The sequence below is a fragment of the Biomphalaria glabrata genome, chromosome 9 (genome assembly GCF_947242115.1).
Source record: "Biomphalaria glabrata chromosome 9, xgBioGlab47.1, whole genome shotgun sequence".
NCBI lineage: Eukaryota > Metazoa > Mollusca > Gastropoda > Planorbidae > Biomphalaria > Biomphalaria glabrata.
The window spans coordinates 11,681,002-11,703,028 of NC_074719.1; the positions used below are offsets into that span (position 1 = coordinate 11,681,002).

The 22,027-nt window shown below is 33.8% G+C and overlaps 3 protein-coding genes across 8 annotated transcripts; 1 reads left to right on the top strand and 2 right to left on the bottom strand.

Moving 5' to 3' along the window:
• The first annotated feature begins 405 nt into the window (after window positions 1-405).
• On the top strand, window positions 406-7,459 carry LOC106069639 (trafficking protein particle complex subunit 4). The gene is made up of 5 exons (XM_056042851.1): window positions 406-650; window positions 2,467-2,641; window positions 2,871-2,974; window positions 3,561-3,687; window positions 4,034-7,459. Exons 1-5 carry the CDS (start codon window positions 473-475, stop codon window positions 4,104-4,106), a joined length of 657 nt encoding a protein of 218 aa, XP_055898826.1. The 5' UTR covers window positions 406-472; the 3' UTR covers window positions 4,107-7,459.
• Window positions 7,460-8,480: 1,021 nt separating this feature from the next.
• LOC106076881 (uncharacterized) lies at window positions 8,481-11,947 on the bottom strand. The gene is made up of 4 exons (XM_056042843.1): window positions 11,765-11,947; window positions 11,346-11,398; window positions 10,735-10,792; window positions 8,481-9,658 (listed from the first exon to the last, which is right to left on the bottom strand). The coding sequence occupies exons 1-4, from the start codon at window positions 11,823-11,825 to the stop codon at window positions 8,718-8,720; spliced, it is 1,113 nt and encodes a 370-aa protein (XP_055898818.1). The 5' UTR covers window positions 11,826-11,947; the 3' UTR covers window positions 8,481-8,717.
• A 6,042-nt stretch (window positions 11,948-17,989) lies between these two features.
• On the bottom strand, window positions 17,990-21,993 carry LOC106062490 (uncharacterized). Of its 6 annotated transcripts, none has more exons than XM_056042846.1 (4): window positions 21,884-21,953; window positions 21,342-21,435; window positions 21,164-21,215; window positions 17,990-20,889 (listed from the first exon to the last, which is right to left on the bottom strand). In XM_056042846.1, the coding sequence occupies exons 2-4, from the start codon at window positions 21,369-21,371 to the stop codon at window positions 19,937-19,939; spliced, it is 1,035 nt and encodes a 344-aa protein (XP_055898821.1). In that variant the 5' UTR covers window positions 21,372-21,435; window positions 21,884-21,953; the 3' UTR covers window positions 17,990-19,936. The 6 variants fall into 6 exon arrangements, 5 of the variants coding, with proteins under 5 accessions (XP_055898821.1, XP_055898823.1, XP_055898822.1 ...); XM_056042848.1 differs by having other exon boundaries at window positions 21,164-21,234; window positions 21,884-21,952; XM_056042847.1 differs by having other exon boundaries at window positions 21,342-21,400; window positions 21,884-21,949.
• Window positions 21,994-22,027: the final 34 nt, after the last annotated feature.

Sequence of the window (22,027 nt, forward strand, 5' to 3'; positions counted from 1 at the left end):
TCTGATGTTCTTTCTGAAAATATTGATGCCAGCCTTTTTACCTGTCTGGGTGGTCCATTTCGGGGGCAATTTTGAGTTTGTGTTTCTACACAAACTGTCTTTGTAACCTTGTTCACAGAGATAACTGGAGTTAAGGAAGCTTATTTATTAGTAGCATAATTAAACATTAAAATTTTATTGTTAAGATTTCATTGTAAAAAAAAAAATCTTTTAAAAATATTTTTCTTTATTACTTATGTATTCAGATCTACATCCAGTTATGTGACTTTTAGATATAATTAATATAAATCTCAAGTAAGTAATTTACGATTAAAACTATTTTTCTTGTTCTTATATTCTTCTTTCAGTTCATAACTTTCTAATAATAATTCGAACTTTTTTTTTATTAATTAGGTGAAAGGTCATTAGACATGGGAGGCAATTACATTTCAAGAGAAAAGAAATTGTAAACATTAAACATTATTTTGTCAAAATGACAATATTTAGTATTTATATTATTAATAAAGCAGGTAGCTTAATTTACCATTATGATTCTCCAACTGTAGGCAGACCATCTGTTGAAAAAACATTTAGTTATCCCCTCGAATTGGTTTTAAAAGTTTTTGATGAAAAGGTGGTTGTAGCTTTCGGCGAAAGAGACGGCATAAAAGGTAAGAAACTATTAACTAACTACTCTAGATTCTAGATTTTTCTACTAAGACTACACACACTAAGTAAGACTAAGAGTCAGACAGCGTATTTATTTACGGTAAGTGAAAGTGCTGTGTAAGAAAGAAAATTATGATGATGACATATTTATATGCTAACTGTAATCTAGATCTAAAAGTCTAAAGTAGATCTAGATTTTAATAATATTAAAATTAAATCTAGTATTGTTAGTCTAGAGATCTAATCTAAAACTAAATCCAAAACTAAGTATAATGGTAAGGACCAGGTCAACTCTAGATTTTAATATTGTCAGAAGTGGATTCTGAACCCACGCCCACAAAGTAGACTGGGGGGGGGGCAGTGTTATAAACCTGGTGGTGGCACAGATGGGGGTAGTGGTGTGTGTGTAGTCATGACGGTTTGGGGAAGGATTGCCATCGTGAACAGAGCTCAGGAGCGTCACGAGAGATGTAGTCATGTGACGAAGCTAGAAACGTCGAATGATGTTCCGTCCGGTTCTAGAAGGCCAGGAGGGACCCTATATAAAGAGCGGAGGTGTCACAGTCAAGACGGTTCAGAGCCCGGTTCACTACAGTCCGGTTGACTACAGCACAGTTCAACGGTGTGGTTCTGTACGGAGCATTACAACGGTTCAGTGCGGAGTACTGTCAAGTACAGTTGAGACGACTGGCCTCTTGATCTTGGTCTGCGATCGAGTCCGACACAACGAGCCTAGTGTGTGAAGTCAGTCCTGAACTGTTGAACCCAGTGCAAACCCGGAACAAGACGGAGAGGCCAGTGCAAGAGTTGATACGGCGGTACAGTGTTATTGGAGAGATATTTGTACAGTGTACGTGTTGCCAATTGTACAGTATTGGCTGTTATTTATTCAACCATTAAAGTGTTACATTATTTTGGAGCCCTGAGTTGTCAAGTTCTTTAAGTTGGTGGTGTATGGTGCAGTTTGCAGAGAGCCTGGATAGTGAGATTCGTAACACTATATTTAAAATTTACTAATTTATAGAGTATAGATTAGTCTGATTAGTTGATTAGAGGATCTCTAGTAGTAGATCTATTGTATTTCTAGTCTAGATCTACACCAGGTCACCAGTGGCAGTGTCACCAGTACATCCCAATTTGAAGTAATTTGTGACAGGCACTATTAGATTATAATAAGATCTACACAAAGATAAAGGCACCTTCCTAGTTCCATATGCTAGGACTGCCTAGGACAAATTTATACAAATGCTCCTTCTAGATGCATGCACTTAGGGCATCTTTTTTGAAGTAATGTCTATATTTTATAAGATAAGATCTAGATTTAGAATTTAGTATTAACATAACACTGTTTAATCTGTTAGGTTCATTACATCAGTTATGATTTGTTAAGTTCTTTTATATTAAAATGTCTTACTTCTTGTATTTTGGTCTCATAAATTTTTTTCATTTAATGTTCGGCATGCTGCTGAAAAAGTTTCCCCATCATCGTCATACCAAATGCTGCTAAAATCTCCTTCATAGTATGCTGCCCATAGGTTATGTTTTTTTGTCACACAATCAAGTCATCATCATCAATAAAATACTGTAAAGAATTTTCATTATGGTAGTTAAAATAGGCTTAAAATATTTTGATGCATTTGTGGTCTATGAATCTATTAAAAACCCAAGAATTTTCCCTTAAAATGTATCCAGTGTCTCTGGAGACAGGAGAAGCAATGACACGTTTTGTTCACATACTGTATCTTATCTTATATATTAGAGACGTTACTTCGAAAAGAAGATATACTATACTATACTTTGTGTTTTGTTTTTTCAAAGTTGGCCATGCTGTACTGGGAATCAATGGAATACCTGCAGAAGGAAGAGTCCTGGCAGATAAAAGAGACATTCTAGAAGTTTTAGCCACAGAGAGTAACTATCCCATTAATATTAAATTTGGTCGACCTCACTTAACTACAAATGAAAGAATCATGTTAGCCAGTATGCTTCACTCGTAAGTAGTGCACACATTTGAAAATTTAAATCTGATCCACAGAAAAAAGTCCCTACTCTATTTTTTTTTTAAATATATTTGTTTAATAGTATTAATTCTGTTATTTTTTTCATAAATTATGCTGATGAAATATAATTAGTTATTTAAACTTCTCTGCCATGTATACTTTAACAATATATTGTTCTGTATTTCAACAAGACTTTACAGATATTGTTTTTATTTCATCTAGTCTGTTTGCTATAGGATCTCAGCTTTCCCCAGAACCACATTCCTCGGGTATACAGTCTCTTGAAACAGATACATTCAAACTACATTGCCATCAGACTATGACAGGTCTGTTATCTCATAGTCTAAAGTACTTTAACTTATTTAGACAAACGTAGACTTTTGTATCATTGTTGAAGTACACTGCTGAAGATGATGAATATGTTGTTTTAATCTTCTGTTCTCCAAACAGCCTGCAATAAAATAGACATTTTAGAACTTTTTTACTTCCACCAACCTGTTAGATAAAAGTCAAGGCAATTGTTTGTTCGACAAAGAAAATAAAGTACCCCTTTCAGACCTTGTATTCTAAAGGTCATCTGTTTCTATTGTCAATGGTTAATGAGGGTGTCATCTGGCCAGCACAATGACCAACCGCCTTTACGTTTCCTTAGTAAAGTACTGATCACAGTTGAATGGACTCAAATTCAAAATCCCAGTCTCCAACGAGATTCAAACCCGGAACCTCTTGGTTCAGAAGCCAAGTGCTTTACCACTCAGTTATCATGCAACCTTATTTGTTATTTAGCTGAACTTATATAAATCCAGTCAAGTAACTTGTATTATGTAGTAGATAAAAATCTCTTTTTGTTAGTGGAAGATTTCATGAGTCAAATATTGTTTTAGAAATTCCACATTTTATTATTTATTACAGGTGTGAAGTTTGTGATCATAACAGATCCCAAACAATCTCACGTGGATGCATTATTGAAAAAACTGTATGAAGTGTATTCAGACTATGCCCTCAAGAATCCTTTTTATTCATTAGACATGCCAATCAGGTAAGTAAATTTTGTTATATTTTATCTAATTGCTAATTGTCAACTCAGAATAAGGAATTTTGTAATATACCAGTAATGTCAAATAGAGGGAATTAAAATACTTAATTTGCAGAAAATAGAATTTAACTACTTGCTACCCTTTTGCTTGCTTAGTGCCCCTCACAGGAAACAAAAATCTCATGTCATTTTTAGCTTTGCCTTTAAATGCTCTAAAATATTTTTGGAAGATAATTTTTTTAATATGAAAATGTCTTACTTTTTCTATATTTTACTATTATATTATATGTTTTTCATCTTGAGAAAATGTTGCGCCACTGTAACATTGTGTGTTACTGTTTCATTCCAGAGCTGAGCTGTTTGATGTAAATCTCCAGGCTGTGATGGAACAAGCAGATAAACCTGGACTTGGCAACAATTAGCTTTAACTGATTGAAACTATTTTGAAAGTTAAATTTTGTGTATGTGATTTATTTTTTTTTAAGTTATTTATTACACATGACTGGTATAAACTAAACAGTTAAAATAAAGAATAAAAACGTTTTATATGTTTCAAGACAAATCTTTCACATCAACATAGACTAGTGCAGGGGTGGGCAAATGACGGTCCGCAGGCCACATGCGGCCCGCTGACACCTACAGAAATTAGGTGTGCCCACAGTATATACATATAAAAATGCAAATATAAAAATAATATCTATATAAATTATTAAAACTGTCTCATAATAAAAAGTTTTAAGTAAATGAAGATTATGCTTATAGGCTATACACTCAATTCAAGACACAATCTCTGAGTGTTGGGTAGGCTTGGAACAAGATGGCAAGTGTAACAACAGATGGAGCTCAATCTTTGACTGAAAAAAATAATTTTTTTTTTAATAAAAAAATATCCCAACCATAAACTCTTAACAGGAAAGTTTGCAAAAAGCTGCATGAAATTTCTGCATGGCCCCAATTTACAATTATCAAACCTATTAGAATTAGGGGTGTTAACCTAGGGTAGTTCCGATTTATCCGCTAGCCTAGCGTGGGCAAGGCAAATGAGAAGAATATAAAATCTCATGGAAGAAAATGTTATGTTATTTGAAGGACATTGACTGTGACTGTTACCAATATTTCTAATGAGTGGAAGACAGATTTCATGTTTTTTTTTTCATAATTGCTTTTGCAATTGGTTGTTTACATATGCAATGTAAATGCAAGTTAAAATCTTTTCAAACAAGGCTTTCCCAATTCTATAGGCAAGCAAAAGAAAATAGTTTTTGTCATTTTCATTTGATGAAATGTGAAACTATTTCTACTTAAATGATTAAAAGTACAACACTTATTAAGATTCCTTATTTGTGCCATTTATAAAAGCAAATTTTAAGATGACAAGAACCAGTTTTCAATACCATCAGCTCACCATTTATTGCAGAAGCTGGATTCAGCTTCCGAGGACATAACTCCAAGCAAAGAGAAATTCCAGTCAGTACTACCACAGTAGTCTTATGGGTGTCAGAAGCTGCATTTCCACACTTTAAAAAAATGTACTGCTGTTCACACTATTTGGGTACACATTCATCTGTTCTTCTTCTTCGTTCTCATTTTACATGTTGCAGGTTTCAGATCAGTAATCCTATATCTGAGATGAACCGCACAGTGGTTTCCAGATCAGGCAGTTCTCCTAATAGTCTTTGGAGAGTCTTGTTTGGGTCTCTTGATTTAGTATGCACCATTGAAGAACATGGTCAGCATTTTCTGGTGATGCTCCACAAGGGCAAGTTTCGCTCTTCCCAATATTTCCGGAACATATATTGTCTGATTCAGTGAACAAGCATTTTATTTTTTGGGGAAACTAAAACAGTATAATTACTGGTCAATGTGGACTGACTAATTTGACAGTAGTCATAGGGATAACAACTAGTAATCTAGTTTCACAGTTCCGGAACATTATGCACGAGTGTAAAAAGTAAAATACTGCACATAAAGTACACCTGTATACTTGTGGGGATATTGTGAAATAAAAAGACATCAATTTTTGAGAAAAATTGTAAAATTGTTTTCAAAAATTGCTAACTCTTGTTGTAATTGTTGAACGTGGAGTATGAAAAAAAAAAAGAAAGAAACGTGAATATAAATCAGTGTAAATATGAGTTAAAAGACATTCTACACAGTTAGCAAGCGGCCCGCCATTCCCAAACCTTTTTTAATGCGGCCCTCGATACAAAAAGGTTGCCCACCCCTGGACTAGTGCAATGGTTTACCAACAAAATACTTTTTTGTTGTTTTTAAATGTCAGTAGTGTAAAGTAAGGTAAGCTTAAAATTTAAAAAAAATGTATTCTGCTATTTCTTCAATATTGAAAAATGTTTTGTTTGTTATTAAAGTGCAATCTATTTTTTTTTATATTGAGAACTTCATAGTGGACTTCAACCCTTTTTTTTTTTTATTGTCAACAAATGCAAGAAAAGAAAATATATTTCTCACATTAAGACTACTGCACATTTTAGTTAAATTGAATCCTTTTATTTTTTGCTTGAAGAAGTTTATGGTTAATTAAATTTTTTAAAAATGCTTGTTGCAATGGAATTCTTTAAGTTTTCAAATTGTTTTGTAAACATTTTTATTTGTTTTGAAAAATGCTTTTATATGTAAATAAGTACCGGTACTTTCTAATTTTTCTTTTTGAAAAATTGTTGTTTCAATGAGAAGATCTCCTGTTTAGTGACTGGTTGAGTTAATAAGCACTCAGCTTCCGATCAAAAAGTCCTTGTAGAAGAAACATGTTTTTCATTTGTGAACATAAAATCATCTTCTATTCTGGCTGTTTGGCATACGAGTTCAAACCCTGCCACTGCTTTTCTGCAGGTTTCAATTAGGTCATAATTATTTTCATTTCTGAAGGAACATCCGTAATTTGTAAGAGGGATCAGAAGGTTTGGTCTTGAAAGAGAGCTTCATTTACTACCTGTGTGTGTGTGTCACTCTCGTTTAATACTTTTTATCATTATGCTGGAAGCAGCTTCTTTAAGTCTGCTGAAAGCATTTTGTTAATAAATCTATGTGAAAAAAAATGTAACACATGCTACTAAGTATCAACTATTTTATTTTCACTGTTTATAAAATGCAGTTGATGTTAGTTGCTATAGATTTACATTGCCTGCATCTTCACAAATATTACTCTAGTGGACTAATTTTTCACCTACCAACTTGTTATTTATAATAATAGTCTAAAAATAGTTAATAGTGTGAATGCCATTTTGACATGAGTTTGTATGTGATGTGTAGTTCTGTACCAAGGGGAGTGCACTCAAGTTTGTGCCACATCATCTCCCTTTATCTTGTTTATTGATTTTCAATTTTCGTTATGCATCTTTCTTTTCAACTCTTGTATTATATCACTATTAGAATGATAGAAAATGTAATTTGGTTATCTTACATTTCTGAACTAACCTGTATTCATGATAAAGTAGGGTATACATTTTTGCTTCTTGTTTACTTTACCAGATATATTTTCTATGACATTAGTATTAGGCTGTCTTTTTTTTTTACCCTATATCTATTTCTGCACTTGGTCAGAGGAATGTCATCAGTTGACATACAACCTCCATAATGACACTTGATCCTTGAAATTAACATTTACAAGACATGTTTGTTCATTATGGAAAATTAGGCAAATATATTTCCAAGTTTCAAGGTAAATATATTTCAATGTTTCATCTCCTTATTTAAACATTTTGCACAATTAAAAATTGTTGCTTAGTGTCGTGTACACAATAAATATTGAACTATTGTTAATGTGTTGTTTTTTTTGTTTTTTTTTTGGGGGGGGGGGGGGGGGTTGACATTTAGTATACGAAAACAATAAGTCCACTTCACTTCAAAGTTAACTATGATATTCAATTTTAGAGTGAAATAATGTACAACTAGTATGTAAAAAAAAAAAGTAAAGTTCCCCTTTCAGACCTTGTGGTCTATAGGGCAGATGATGTAAAGGTCATCTGTTTCTGTGGCCTACGGTTAACAAGGGTGTCATGTGGCCAGCACAACGACCAACCGCCTTTACTTTTCCCTAACTAATGTCAGGTACCCATTAGAGCTGGGTGGACTCAGAGGCGCCCGAAGATCCCGAAATTAAAAATCCCAGTCTTCACCAGGATTCGAACCCCGGTTCGGAAGCCAAGCGCTTTACCGCTCAGCCACCGCGCCTCATACAACTAGTATGTAAAGTCCTGTTAAATTCAAAAGAATTTAAACTAACCTGAACAATAAAAGAAAAGATTTTTAAAAAAAAATGATTCCAGTCTATTGACTATTCTGAATTCTGAGTACTATTTTTAAAAAAAAAACACAATTTATGTAAGACATCACCTTTAACTATCATGTTGATGTGTTCTTAATAATAACTAACTAGTGAAGACATGCTTTTGATAAGATAACTAGGAATATAATTAATCATTACTTCTATTTATAACAAAAACAAAACTAATAACAGCTCTCAGAAGAAAAGAAATTGTAATTCAATTCAGCATAAGAGATTCACTATAAAGTTTTGATGTGATCGTGTTTACATAAGAGGATGTATGTCTACAAGTGTCTGGGCCCAGACCCAATCCCTAGAGTAGGCCTACATGTCTAATGTTAAGTTGTTAAATGCACGTTACACAAAGCCAGGATCTGAGAGAGACATTTAAATGACTAAGGAACAAATTGAGTAACAGTAAAATTTTTAGTACTGGATGAGTATTTACTAAGAGTCAATAAATTAAATTGTCAATTATTAATATCATGCTAAAAGAACAACCAATCCAAAATATTTTAATAGCAATTTAATTATCTTCCCACATTGCAGTGTCTGGCCATCAGACAGTCAAATAACTCAACCATGTTGAAAAAATAAAATATTAGAGATCTATATACATTTATTTATTTATATCACTATAGCATAAAAAAAAAAAAAAAAATCTGCAAGTTAAAATTACATGAAATTCCAAAGTAGTATATAAAAAAAAAGGACAAAATTAACAACTTTTTCCAACAAGAGACAAAGCTCACAACACATAACCAGCCCCACTGTAATTATATTCTGATTTGAAACCACTGTGAACAAGTTCATACCACACCCCACTATAACCTACACACTGGACAATGGCTCCACTAGTTCCTGGACAAGTACATGTGGTATAAGTAAATTTATTTCGATATTCGTCTACTTTGACTTTGTCCTTCCAGTGTCCAATACTTACCTGTTTGGAACATCCATGAGGATGGGATACAATAATGGTCAGTTTGTCCACATCTCTAGATTTATAGTAATTGCTCTTGACGTTCCTCCACACATCATTAGCATAATGTTTCCAGTTTTTCTCCAGATCCTCTCCTAAACGTTGATCACATGTCACACATTTCAATTTACATCTGTCATACTCCACATTGACATCAACAACAATGACCTTGTCAATAAGAAAAAGGGAACTGTCAGCTGTGTCATAAAATAATCTCAAAGATGTGTGGTTTGCTTCAATCTCATCAAAAACCATGTGAGCAGCTGTGATAGTATCAAACTCCCACCACACACTGCTGGGTGATTCTGAGTGCTCACATTTTCTACACCAACATTTTGAGTATTTTGTTTTCTGTTTATTTTCTTTTTTAAGTCCATTTGATGTAAACTTGTTGACATATCCCACCATTCCACTTCCTGTCCTTAACTGTCTTGTTTTGTTGTTATAGAATGGGTATGGGTCATTTGTCTTTGGCCAAACTTCAGGTCTGTTTGGACTTACCATTAGAACAGAAACCCTGACTGTCAACTCCGCTATAGCTTTAATATACTTGTATAAAAGATAGTTACGATGACCTTCAGGTAAATTTTGTATTGTGAATGTATCAACAGGTATGAACTTTGTATGACCTGGATTCTTTGAACATTCACCTCGATGTTTGTCTAGATCAGCTTCTCCGCCGATTGACTCCTGAGTTTCATGATTACCTTGATAAATATTTTTAAAAAATAAATTATAACATAAATATATCACATCATTGACACATATCATCATAAATTACTAAAGCAAAGTCTGTTAAAGTACTTAGGTATTGGGCTTCATTACTAACAGATTGGTTATCAGTTTTGAAAAAAAAATAAAAAAATAGAAGTTTGTATTTAAGTTACCGGGGGGGGGGGGGGTCTCTTTTAAATAATGTAATCATTGAAAATTAAAAATAGAAAAGCTAAAAAATAATTAAATATTGGAGCAAGAAAAAGTTTAAAATGATAAATAAAGATTAGATGACATTTAAAGTGAACTTGAAAGAGGTTACTGTGAACTTATAAGGTTTTAATACTTAGACATTGTCTTCTAATATAGCTACAACCTATATTGTGTTGCAAAAAAAAAAAAATCAATATGCCACGTTTGATTTAATTTTATTGTTCACAATCTGATCCTTTCTTTAACAGTAGAGCCTTATTATGGTATCAAATGTCATTGTAATAGCTTTTAAGTTTTTCTTTTTGAAACCAATTTCTGCCATTTGTTCTTCACTAATAGCCTACAGATAAAGCCAAAATCAGAGCTGGACTATTAATGCTTCTAGGAAGCAGGATCAATCATTGAACCTAATAAGGAAATCATGGACCAGGGTTCAAGAGCATGATGGTGGGGGATTTGTACTTATTTTAAGTAGTTAACACCCTTTGTAAATTAATATATAAAAAATGATGGAACTATGGAAAATTAAAAATATATAGTTTTATAAAGATAAAAAAAGTAAGTTCCCCTTTCAGACCTTGAGAATTATCAATGTAAAGGCCATCAGTTTCTGTGTCATTAGGCCAACCGCCTTTACTTTTTTACCAACTAATGTCAGGTACCTGGGTGGACTCAGATGTGCCCAAAGATCCAGTCTTCACCAGGATTCGAAACCAGGACCTCCAGTTCAGAAGCCAAGCATTTTACTGCTCAGCCACAGTGTCTCCGTATAGTTTTTGCCCATCCACTAGTTATCAGTATATATCGGGTGTATAGAATCAAAAAGAGATATTGTTAAAAATGTAAATTAACAAACCTATAGCAGTGTGTAGGCTGTCTCTTGTTTCATTTTGGATGATCCTGCCAAAGTTTTCCTAAAAAAACATTTTCTAGATCTAGATTTACAGTTTAATTTTTCAAAATATATAAAAATATTTATGGTCTAAAAAGTAAAAGCCTTTATTTTTCCCCAACTATAATGTCAGGTTCCCCTTTGAGCTGGCTGGACACAGAGTGCCCTAAAGATCACAAAATAAAAAATCTCCATCTTCACCAGGATTTGAACCTGGGAACTCTCAGTTTGATGGCCACTGCTGAAATACCTAAATATTGCTATCGCACACCTACATGCACATGCATATACAGATCTATTTTTTTTTTTTTTTTTAAAGTTAGAGCAATTTGGGGATCCAAAATACTTTAATCATAATATCCTACAATATAATTTAAGCCAAAAGCTTTTTTTTTTCTAGTCTTTTCAGATTCGTATGAATACAGATGACATTATTACCCCTGAATAAGTTAAACATGTCTAATTGTCTTATCAATGACCAATACAAATATTATATTCTTAATTGGATATTGTCCAGCACAAAGACAATTCTGAGGAAGTAATGTCCACTTAGATGTAGATTATTTTATACTTACAGTTTCTCTGTGATCTGTCAAGTGTTCTGCAGCAATCATCTTTGTGATGTTACCTTTTTAAAATAAATTATGGCAAACAATAAACAAATCATGAATATATAATAGATCTAGTATTGTAAGGATAGGACTAATTTATTTGGTGTCATTCTTTGATTCTGGCCTGACAGTTACACTACTTATAATATGTTTTTACAAATACACACATTTATAGTAATATAGACCATTACTATAGTTATACTATAGTTACATTTACATAACAAAAAATATAAATCTAGATCTAGGTCTAAAAAAATTAAAATAGAAATGGAATATTTGTCACATTTCACCGTTCAGTGACCGTTCAATCATATAGATCTAATATCATTGTGCAGATTGTGTGTGAATTACAAACTTTACAAACCACTGGAATCTAGAATTACCGAAAATTGAATGGGTTGCCTGAAACAGCCAGGAAAACCAGAGTCTTAGAGTTGAAGTCATAGATTAACATGCATTACTCAAACATATACACTTTTACTTTTAGAAGTAACGTGTGTAATCTGGATCTAGAATAAGATAAGATAAAATTTCTTTCTGTTTGAAAGTTCTAAGAAAACGTGTCCCGGAACTTGATCTAGATCTATTATTAGATTTAAATTTACATCTATAAATACACGTAGTCTTTCGGTTTTACTTTTTGTTGTTTTATGTAGGTAATAGACTAGGCTCTATAGATATATAGTGTTTTGCCACTAGAATCAGCATCATCCTGGGTGATTAGCTAGCTTTAAATTATGGTGTTACCCACAAACACACTCAAATCACACACCCCCAACCTGTTTTTAGCCAAAATACAGCGAGCTCATTAAATTAAGCCTGCCTTACTATAACATTCATCTATCTCAGTGATGCCCGACCTAATTCGACCTGGGGCCATTATAATTTCTGACACTCGTGTTGCGGGCCACATGAACGAAAAGATAAAAAAAAAACAAAAAAAAAACTGAAATTTACCTGAATTTGTAACTAATTGATTATAAACCCGCGGATCTAGTAGGGCCTACTTACATTAAAGAATTGGATATCTGAAGCGATTTTTTTCACGCGTCTGTAAACGTCTATGTCTGTACTTAAAATAGAGCAATATTGTAGCTAGCTGTACTACCGACTCATTGTCTTGTCGCTTTTTGGTAAATATTCCTATCGATCCTACAATCTGTAGGCGCAGTTTAACAATCATTTATTCGCGGCTCAAACCAAGAATGCCGTCATGTTTGTTTCATAATGACGTTTATATGTTGTTCTTTTCTTAAAAAATAGCCACACTTTCCTTGCAAATCAAATATGTTGGCTTATGGTCATGCTCCACAAAAAAAGTTAAGATCAGTTTTCTTTTACTGGTAGATTCTCATTTCATAAACACACTAATATATATTTTAAAGGTCATGGTACCAATCAATTAAATAAAAATTGAGGGCCCTAACGTAGGTAAAGATACATAAGTCAACCTTTTTCTTTTTTTTAGGGGTCTACACTTCGTGCCAAAATTTCGGCGGGCCGGATGGAACCACGTCGCGGGCCGGATCTGGTCCTCGGGCCGTATTTTGGGCATCACAAATCTATCTTATATAGATCTAAGTCCTAATACAGACGTTACTTCAAAAAAGATGATTCAGATTACGTCCTACGCGTCATGCATCTAGTGTAGCGCTTGCATTGGCCTCCCTGGGAGCGCTTTCCTACACACAACTCCCCGTACAGAAGTCGTTTGGGAAGGCGATTGTCTGGCATGTGGACTACATGTTCCGCCCATCAAAGTTGGGACCTTTTTACCATCGAATTGATAATGTACATGTTGGACAGCTTTAAGATTTCTGTGTCCGGTATGTGGTCGGACCAACGCACCATACTTCTTAAGACAGCGTAGGTGGAAGGAAATTAGCTTTTTGGTGTGGCGGGAATATAGGGTCCAGGACTCTGATGCATATAGGAGTGACGGGAGAACTACAGCACTATATACTTTCAGTTTTGTGGATATGATGAGTCCTCTCCGTTGTCACACTTGTCCTTGAAGTCTGCCAAAAGCAGCACTGGCACGAGCAACCTCATCATCTAGGTTGGCGTTTGTTGATATGGCGCTGATATGGTGCTTCCCAGATAGACAAACTTTTTGACGTTTGCTAATTTCTGGCCATCTATGAGAATGTCTAGTTCTGTGACAGATTAATTGAAGGAGGTTGGTGCATCACTTCTGTCTCTGCCTTGTTAGGGTGAGGCCAAAATGTTTGCAGGCATTAGCGAAGAGGGACAGGCTCTTTTGAAGGTCTTCTTCGTTTGCGGCATTTAGGGTAAAGTCATCTGCGAATAGCAGGTCTCTGATGCAGTCATAGTTTACCTTGGTCCTTGCCTTGAGTCTCTGAGCATTGAATAAACTTGCATCGGTGCGATATCGTATGCCAACTTCAATGCTTTCTGTGCGAAAGGCATCTTTCAGCATGGCGGTGAACATTATGCTGAAAAGCGTTGGAGTCAGCACACAGCCCTGCTTTACGCCATTTGAGACAGGAAAAGGCTTGGAGTAGTCTCCGTTGTCTTGGAATCTTGCTTGCATGTCATCGTGGAATTTGCGCACCATTGTTATGAATTGATCCAGGCAGCCGAATTTGGACATGATTTGCCAAAGACCTTCACGACTGACATTATCAAAAGCTTTAGTCAAATCTATGAATGCAGTATAGAAATTTGAATTTTGCTCTCTACATTTCTCATGGAGTTGGCGGAGTGCAAAGATCATGTCAACTGTGCCTCAAACCTGCCTGAAACCGCAATGACTCTCCGGAAGTAGGCCAGTTTCTAGGTGGTGTTGTAGTCTGTTTAATAGAACCCATAGACATAAATAAATATAGACTGGCCGATTAAAGAGTTTTATGAAACGAAAATTTGTGACTTGCAATTTTGTGTACTTTATTATACAGCATTTATGAGCAGTATAAAAGTTAAGTATTCATATCTATTTCATCCACACTCCTATATATATCTATATTGTAAATAAGGAGGCAGTGTAGTTTTGTTTAATCTCTAAGAATGAAGATCATGCAATTTTTCATAATTCGGAAATCCGAATACAATAGATATACATGTTTTCAAGTTACATGAAGTTACTTCCTTCGGCCAGTCTATATTTATTTGTCTATGATAGAACCCTATCCAAAATCTTGCCAGCAATGCATAGGAGGGATATGCCACGATGGTTATCGCATAACTGCCTATTTTCCTTTATCTTGTAGAAGTGAATGATGGAGGCGTCTTTGAACTCTTGTGTTAGTTCCCACATTATCTGGTAGATTTCTGTTAGTTTAGCTGTCAGCTCTGAACTGCCAAGTGAGTATATTTCAGCAGGGATGGAGTCTACTCCCGGTGCCTTACCAGTTGATATTCCTGTCATTATTTCATTTATCCGGGGAGGGTCAGCGAGTGATGGTTTATTGGGACTTGTTCCAGGCGTGCAATGGCTTCGGCGCTAATTTAATGCTTTATGGACAGTTAGGGACGGTACTGAAGTGTTCAACCCAGCGAACAAGTATATCCTCCTTGTCTGTGAGACTTTTTGACTACCCACTACAGTAGCCTACACTATAGGTCTACATGCGTACGCCTATCTGACCGCTGGTTGTTGAAATCAGTCGGACACACAGCATATATGGGCAGGGAGGGTGTGTAATTTAGTGTAAAGGTAGATCTACGTATATGCTACATTCTTGACTAACTTGACCAATGTATTATTTTCTTGTCTGACCACTCAACACACAACAAACACTATTGCATAACGCGCAAGAAAAGAAACGCAGTTTGTCTTGTCATAATCGACTACACACTACAGTACCGTACACACTAGTTAAGCCTGCATGTGTACGTCATCTGATCAGGCTGCTACAGTTGGACAGACAGCCTTTTTACTTTTTGGATAGGGATGTGGATTTATTTTGTTTTTCTCTAGTTGGTTATCCTAATGCTCTACATAGGCCTAACTTATGATTTAAATCTAATAAAGACTATTATCTATTATAGCATACTATATGCTTCGGCTTCATCTAAGGTATAAGCTAGAAAAAGGTAGGCCTACGTGTACTTGATGTTCCTGCAGTTAATAAATTATACTTTACGCAAATTAAAATCACTATATTGACTAAACACGCTTATCAAATTCCCACTATAAACGAACAGAAATTGAACACCACCACGTGACTTTAAAAAATTCTGAACAACACCATTCATAATAGTGCATAGAAGCTTTTGGCAAAAAATGTTTTAATGATGCTTCTTTCAAGTGTAGATATTGGCTCCATCTTACTTTACCAATCCCTCTTCAAATGCTGACTGTGACTAAATATTTCTTAATTGCATTTTTAAAAATAGGCTAATCAACGCTGCTGATGTCGTGTAGGCCTACATGATCAGAAAGCAGGGATGTACTTTTCAAACGCTACCACATGTTGAAAAGTTTTACGCATTTTATTTGAACTTTCTAGTTTGTAACTCAAAAAAAATAATTACACTACGATTTCAACTTTAATAAAATGTTCTAATTTTCTTCTTCTTCTAGCCAGCTTTTTGCTGCTGAGCTGTCAGCTCTTTTGCAGACGGTGCCAAGGGAAAATAGTGTGCAGTTTTCTTCAGTTGTTCAGCACTGCCGTACAGTGTGTTGGTTATGTTGGGCTGTAGTGGTAGTAGGGTCTGCCTAAGGTGGATTAGGATGGGGCATTCAAAAAAGGATATGGTTTACGGTTTCATAAGGGGGAATTGTGTGAAATTTATTTTATTGAGATGGTAATTTAACAGAGGTGTGTGTCCTGTCCTTAGTTGGAAGACTGTAGATTGCTCTTTGCGGGGGAGGAAGTTAATACTGTCCAGTTTGTTAGCATAGTCATTTCTTTGTACATGGCTCTGCCTGTGTTTCCTGTTCCCCATTGGTTGAGCCACTCCTCTTTGTGATTGTTGATTAACATTGACCTAAGGGTGAGGTAGTTAACATGTCTATCTGGTTGTTCTTTAGATGATCCTGTTTTTGATAGCCTATCTACCCTTTCATTTCTCATGACGCCAATGTGTCCAGGGATCCACTGTAATGTGATGTTGATGTATAATTTTGTCACCATTTGATGTATTATCACTATTAGTGTTGTGAACTCCCTTGAGCTTTTTGAGGTGCTGCTGTTTAGTGCTTGAAGAGTGGATTGGGAGTTTGTAAAGACAACAATATCTGATGGTGATTGTATCCCTTCATATAATTCTTTTTCGACTGTCTGCAAAGCTATGGTAATTGCATCAATTTCGGCTTGGAAGTTTGAGCAGTAATCGCCACAGGGTGCACTTATTTCAAAGTGTTTATTTTTGGGGAAGACCAGGAGGCACCAAGACCAGCATTGATGGTGGCTTTGAAGGCTGATCCGTTGGCGTATATATGGATGGCTGTTTTTGGATAGCTTTCAATTGTTTCGAGTGTGCCTACTCTGAGCTCCAGTGGATTTGATTTTTTTGTTAGAGTATTATTTGTTGAACATATTTATGGTTTAATGTTGTAATTAAACTCTGGCTTTATAATTAATATTTTCTAGTTAAAATAAAAGTTTTTAACATTTTAGTTAACTTTTGCCCATCTGGTAATTATCGCCAAGTAATTAATTATTAATAAAACGATGTTTCAACCTTTTTTGTTTTAAAACACACTGATAATTTTGTTTTGTATTAGCATGCTTCATATTTAGTATTTAATATAGTCCTACAATATCAGAAATTAACAAAAAGAACACTAAAATTGGAAGTCCTATTAGGACCATACGTGAAGTTAATTGGGTGACCCCAAATAAAATAAAAATTAAGACAAAAAAAAAAAAAAAAGCATTGCATATAAAACCCTCCTGTGTCTCTATCTAAACCATAGTCTATGATCTAAACCAACAAATAGCCTAAGTTAAATTCGAATAGTGCACTTTACGTAACATATTCGTACAGATATCAAAAACCGATTTTTCAGTTCAGTCCAAGCGCCGATAACTCGACTGTGCTTCGTGGACGATTAGTGATCACCAGACTAGAAATAAAGTTTGAACATTTCAACACAAGGAAGAACCAATGATCTTCTAACATATGTAGTCTAACAAGTAGATCTAAGCATTCGTAAATAAACCTTGAATCACAGTAGTGACCTAATTTAGAGCTAAACTAGTAGACATAAAATTCTGCTATGCTATGTTTGAGATATGATCCATGTTACGCAATTTTTTTCTCTGAAGTATAATTTCTCAAAAGTCCTGTGCGAGGCCCCCACCAATTGAAGGCCCTAGGCGGCTGCCTAGTTTGACAATGGCTAAGGTAGGATATACGTCTACATACAAAACTATACACAGATAGATTGGCCCAAATTAATCACAAACATTTTTTCAAATCGTGAATGACAAGAAAAGTAGATATTTAAAATCAGGAGTGGTGATTAGGGCCTAAACCACTGGGACATTCTCTACAAAATGTTTTTAAATAATGGAATTTTAAGTCATTGTAACAAAAAAAAAATGAGTGTACATAAAGTGAGTTTTTATAAATGATATATATATATATATATATATATATATTATATGATATAAAACTTTTTTTCTGTTAGGCAAGAATAAAAAAAAAAAGGAATTCGCAGTTTCAATTTTCATATTTTTGGGTTTCATCATAGAGGAGGTTAGTGGTATCATGTTGAATTGGTTGTAATGGTTGCAGCGATCTATAGCTAATGCCCCCACTCCTTAGGATATTATATTTTCAAATGATTCATGGAGTTCTTTTGCTGTTGTAGACGCTAAATGAATTTAAATTTTAGATTGCTGAAAGGGGAACAAAATAAATAAGTAGATATGCTATTAGATGTATTAAGAATTTTTAAATACATATTTAGTGATTCTCCCCACCCCCTCTCGCACGTATTTTTCCTGCCCCGTTCATATTGCACCTCCTGGTGCTTTCTTTTTTTTTTCTTTTTAATTTTGTTGAATCACTCTGATTCAATGCGTGGCTACCAACCTTCTTGACTTAATCGCAAGAATATTATTGTGATGACACAATGGGTGATCAATTTTATAAAAAAAAAAAATTATTTTTATAAGAAAACTGTTGAAATATTCTGTCAGTGAAATGAAATGATTTAAAAATAGGAGGATTAACAATGCTTTAAAAATATTACTAATATAAATATAATTATTAAAAAATATTACATTTGTTTTTAATACATTAAACTTCAGCCACATAAAACTTAATGCAAAAGGAAAGTAACAAAGTATTTTAAAGAATATCAGGCAGGGGCGTGACTAGGTATTTGCCATCATTTAGGGGCCCTTGCATTTTGCGTAATATTTTAATGTAAAAAACTCTCATTTGCACCCCCCCCCCTTAAATGGGGGCTTGGGGGATTTTCATATTTCCCCCTCTCTTGCTACGCCTCAGATATCAGGTGAGCTAAAAGTCTAGGGAATTCATGTAATTCCAAAGTATTTTTTATAAATATGTGTATATAAAATAATTTAATATCTTTAGTTTAGTATAATAATGTAATATGTTTGAATTCATATCTGCTCATGTCAGAGAATGCATAATATGTATTCAAAACATTGATTATAATTGCCAAGCCTCAGTGTGCAAGCTATGCAAAAGAGAGTTTAGTCAAGCCTCAGTGTGCAAGACTGAAGAGGGCTGATCAAATTATTGAATCACATTTTGTATTTGTAAAACTGAACAATCTGGAGATCTTTATTGAAGTTAAGAAATTTATTTAGGAATATTTAGAATTTAGAACTAGATAGAAGGTTAAGGTGAAATGTTAAGGTAAAAGGGTTCAGAAATGTCATAAACCAATACTATATAAGGGATGCAGAGCTAGCTGTCAGGGTCATTGTTTTAATTCATTAGTCAGTGTCATTATTTTGTGATGGATAGTTATTGATAGTCAGTATCTTCACTAGGCTTTATTAATTCAATATTAATATTAAGTCAGTAAAGTTTTTATTCTGTTTGTATAAGTGATTTATGTTTAAATTGTCTGTTCATCGCTGGATAATTTGTTTATCAAATTGAGTTTGAAAGTATTAAACTCAAGAAAAATGTATTCAACTCTTTGTTTCTTTGGTGTGTTTAAGTAGAGGCATCTAGGCACTTCAAGAATTTGTGTATCTCTTGTAATTTGGGGAGACAATGCTACTCTAAAAAATAAAATTTTAACAACAATAATGATTATTTTTCACATCACAGCACATAACTTTGAATAGGTGATATCCAATATTAAATATCTCTTTTTTTTTTGGCATCAGAAAATGTAATAAAATTGAATTGCATTAAATATTTCAACAAGCCTGCCTTTTAAGTGTTTTTTTTTTTCATAAACTTTCTAAAACCTTATTTTTTTAAATACAATTTTTTTTTAAAGTTTAACAGCATTTATTTTCCTTAACTTACTCTTTACCCTAATTTTTCAATGTTACAAAATTTCTAAAGACTAACATTCAAATGTGAAAGTTATACGTAAATTATCTAAGTTTTCAGATAGTTAATCTTTAAATAGGCACATAACATAAAAATCATAGAAATCGACAAGCACAACTTAGATTCAGATCAGCTTCAGATGACCCACTATGAACATGTGAGTATGTTCCTCCACTGTAACCTACACAGTATACAGGTGCCCCACTACTTCCTGGACATGTGCTGACACTGTATGTAAATTTATGAAAATAAAAACTAGCTCTTTGCTTGTCTTCTTTCACCTTATGCATTTCCCTCCAACAGCCAAGACTGATCTGCTTTGAGCAGCCATGAGGGTGTGACACAACAAAAGCTAATTTGTGTACATCTCGAGATTCACGATATTTCCTGTACACTATTTTCCATATAACACTAAAATGTGTCCAGATTTGTTCAAGTCTGCTTCCCAGATTAATATCACAAGTCACACATTTCAGTCTGCACCAATCTCTTGTAGTGGAAAGTTCATATATACTAACTTTATCAAGGACAACTTTGGGACTTCCGTTGTAATCATAAAAAAAATTGAGAATTGTATGACTGGCCTCCTCTTCATTAAATATCACATGTGCAGCAGTCTCCACAAAAAACTCCCACCAAAAATCATTGGGTTTGCCAGATTTTTGGCACTTTGTACACCAACATTTTGTGAACTGTTTATCCACTCCACCTTCTTTGTCTTTACATAATATTGCACTGGTGACTCTTCCACTTCCACATCGCATGGTCTTTTTTCCTTTCAACTCAATGCAAGGATAGGGATTAGAAGTGCCTGGCCAACAATCTGGTCTGAGCTTGCTGGTCATTTTCACTTCAATATGAACTGTTAAGTCAGCTATAACTTTTATTAGTTCATACAAATCTTCTTCCTGATGGCCATCAGGTAGATGTTTCATTTCAAATAAATTTGCAGGTATAAACTGTGTATGGCCTGGATTTTTTTCACACCCTTTATTATGTTTGTGTAAATCAACTTCTCCACCTTCTGACACTTGAGTTTCATGATAACCTGCAAAGAAAAAAATATGTTTGATAAAAAATTCTTAATACATTATTTTACCCCATGTATGCTGAAAAGATCATACTACTTGATCTGGGCAGTGTAATAGATTCTCATTGGTATCCAATGCCAGCTTCAACAGAAGAAGATAACATTTAAGCATTGAATGAGTAGCTTTAAGTTATTATTATTATTATTTGTAAACTGATCTTAATCTAAAATTGTAAAGTAAAATAAATACATATTACTATTTGACATTGCATAAATCTATACCAGAGCTTACCAATTAAATGGTCAATTGAGTGAAATTGTTGATTCATTTTAGTAGCTATCATCTGTAATATATCACTGGATCTGTATGGTTTAGTGAATACATAATTTTTATCTTTTTTTATGTAATCTAAACATATCATTTTTCTTATCTAATACATGGTTAATTGGAGAGAAAAAAAAAACTTTACCTTTATAAATGACAACAACACTTGCTTCATATTTTGGAATGGGTTACTCAATGCACTATCTTTTTTTGTATCAAAAAAAAATTAAAAATCTATTCTAAGTTGGATTTAAAAAAAACAGAAGAGTAATATATAGTATTGAATCATAATGATATGACACTCCTAGATTAGACCTATGATCATCATTATATAACTGCCACCTCATTTTTAATAGGCCTAATTGTAAATTGTATAATTATATATATATATATATCTACCCCCACAAGCGTGGACAATGTCTCTTTTTTCTTTTGAGTACAACTAACTAGATCTAGATAGATTTAAAATGAATAACTATACTAATAATACTAGCTATAGAAATTATATACTAATAATATTAACAAATATAAATAAGGAGTATTTGATATATATAAAATATAATCTATATTCTATATTAAATTCATATTGCTATTAGTTTAGTTAAAACCGCATATTTAGGCCTAGATCTAGAATATGTATAGTCTGTATTTAATTAATTGCTATTGTCTATTCATATTTATAATAACCGAGAAAAATAAGTCATTTTGGCATTGAAAAATCATGTCCTAACTTGTAAATCCACAATGAACAAATTATAAATTATAGTAATCTTTCGAAATATAAGAGTTATTTCAATCTACCCATTCAGGATTGAAGAGCATATTGGTTAG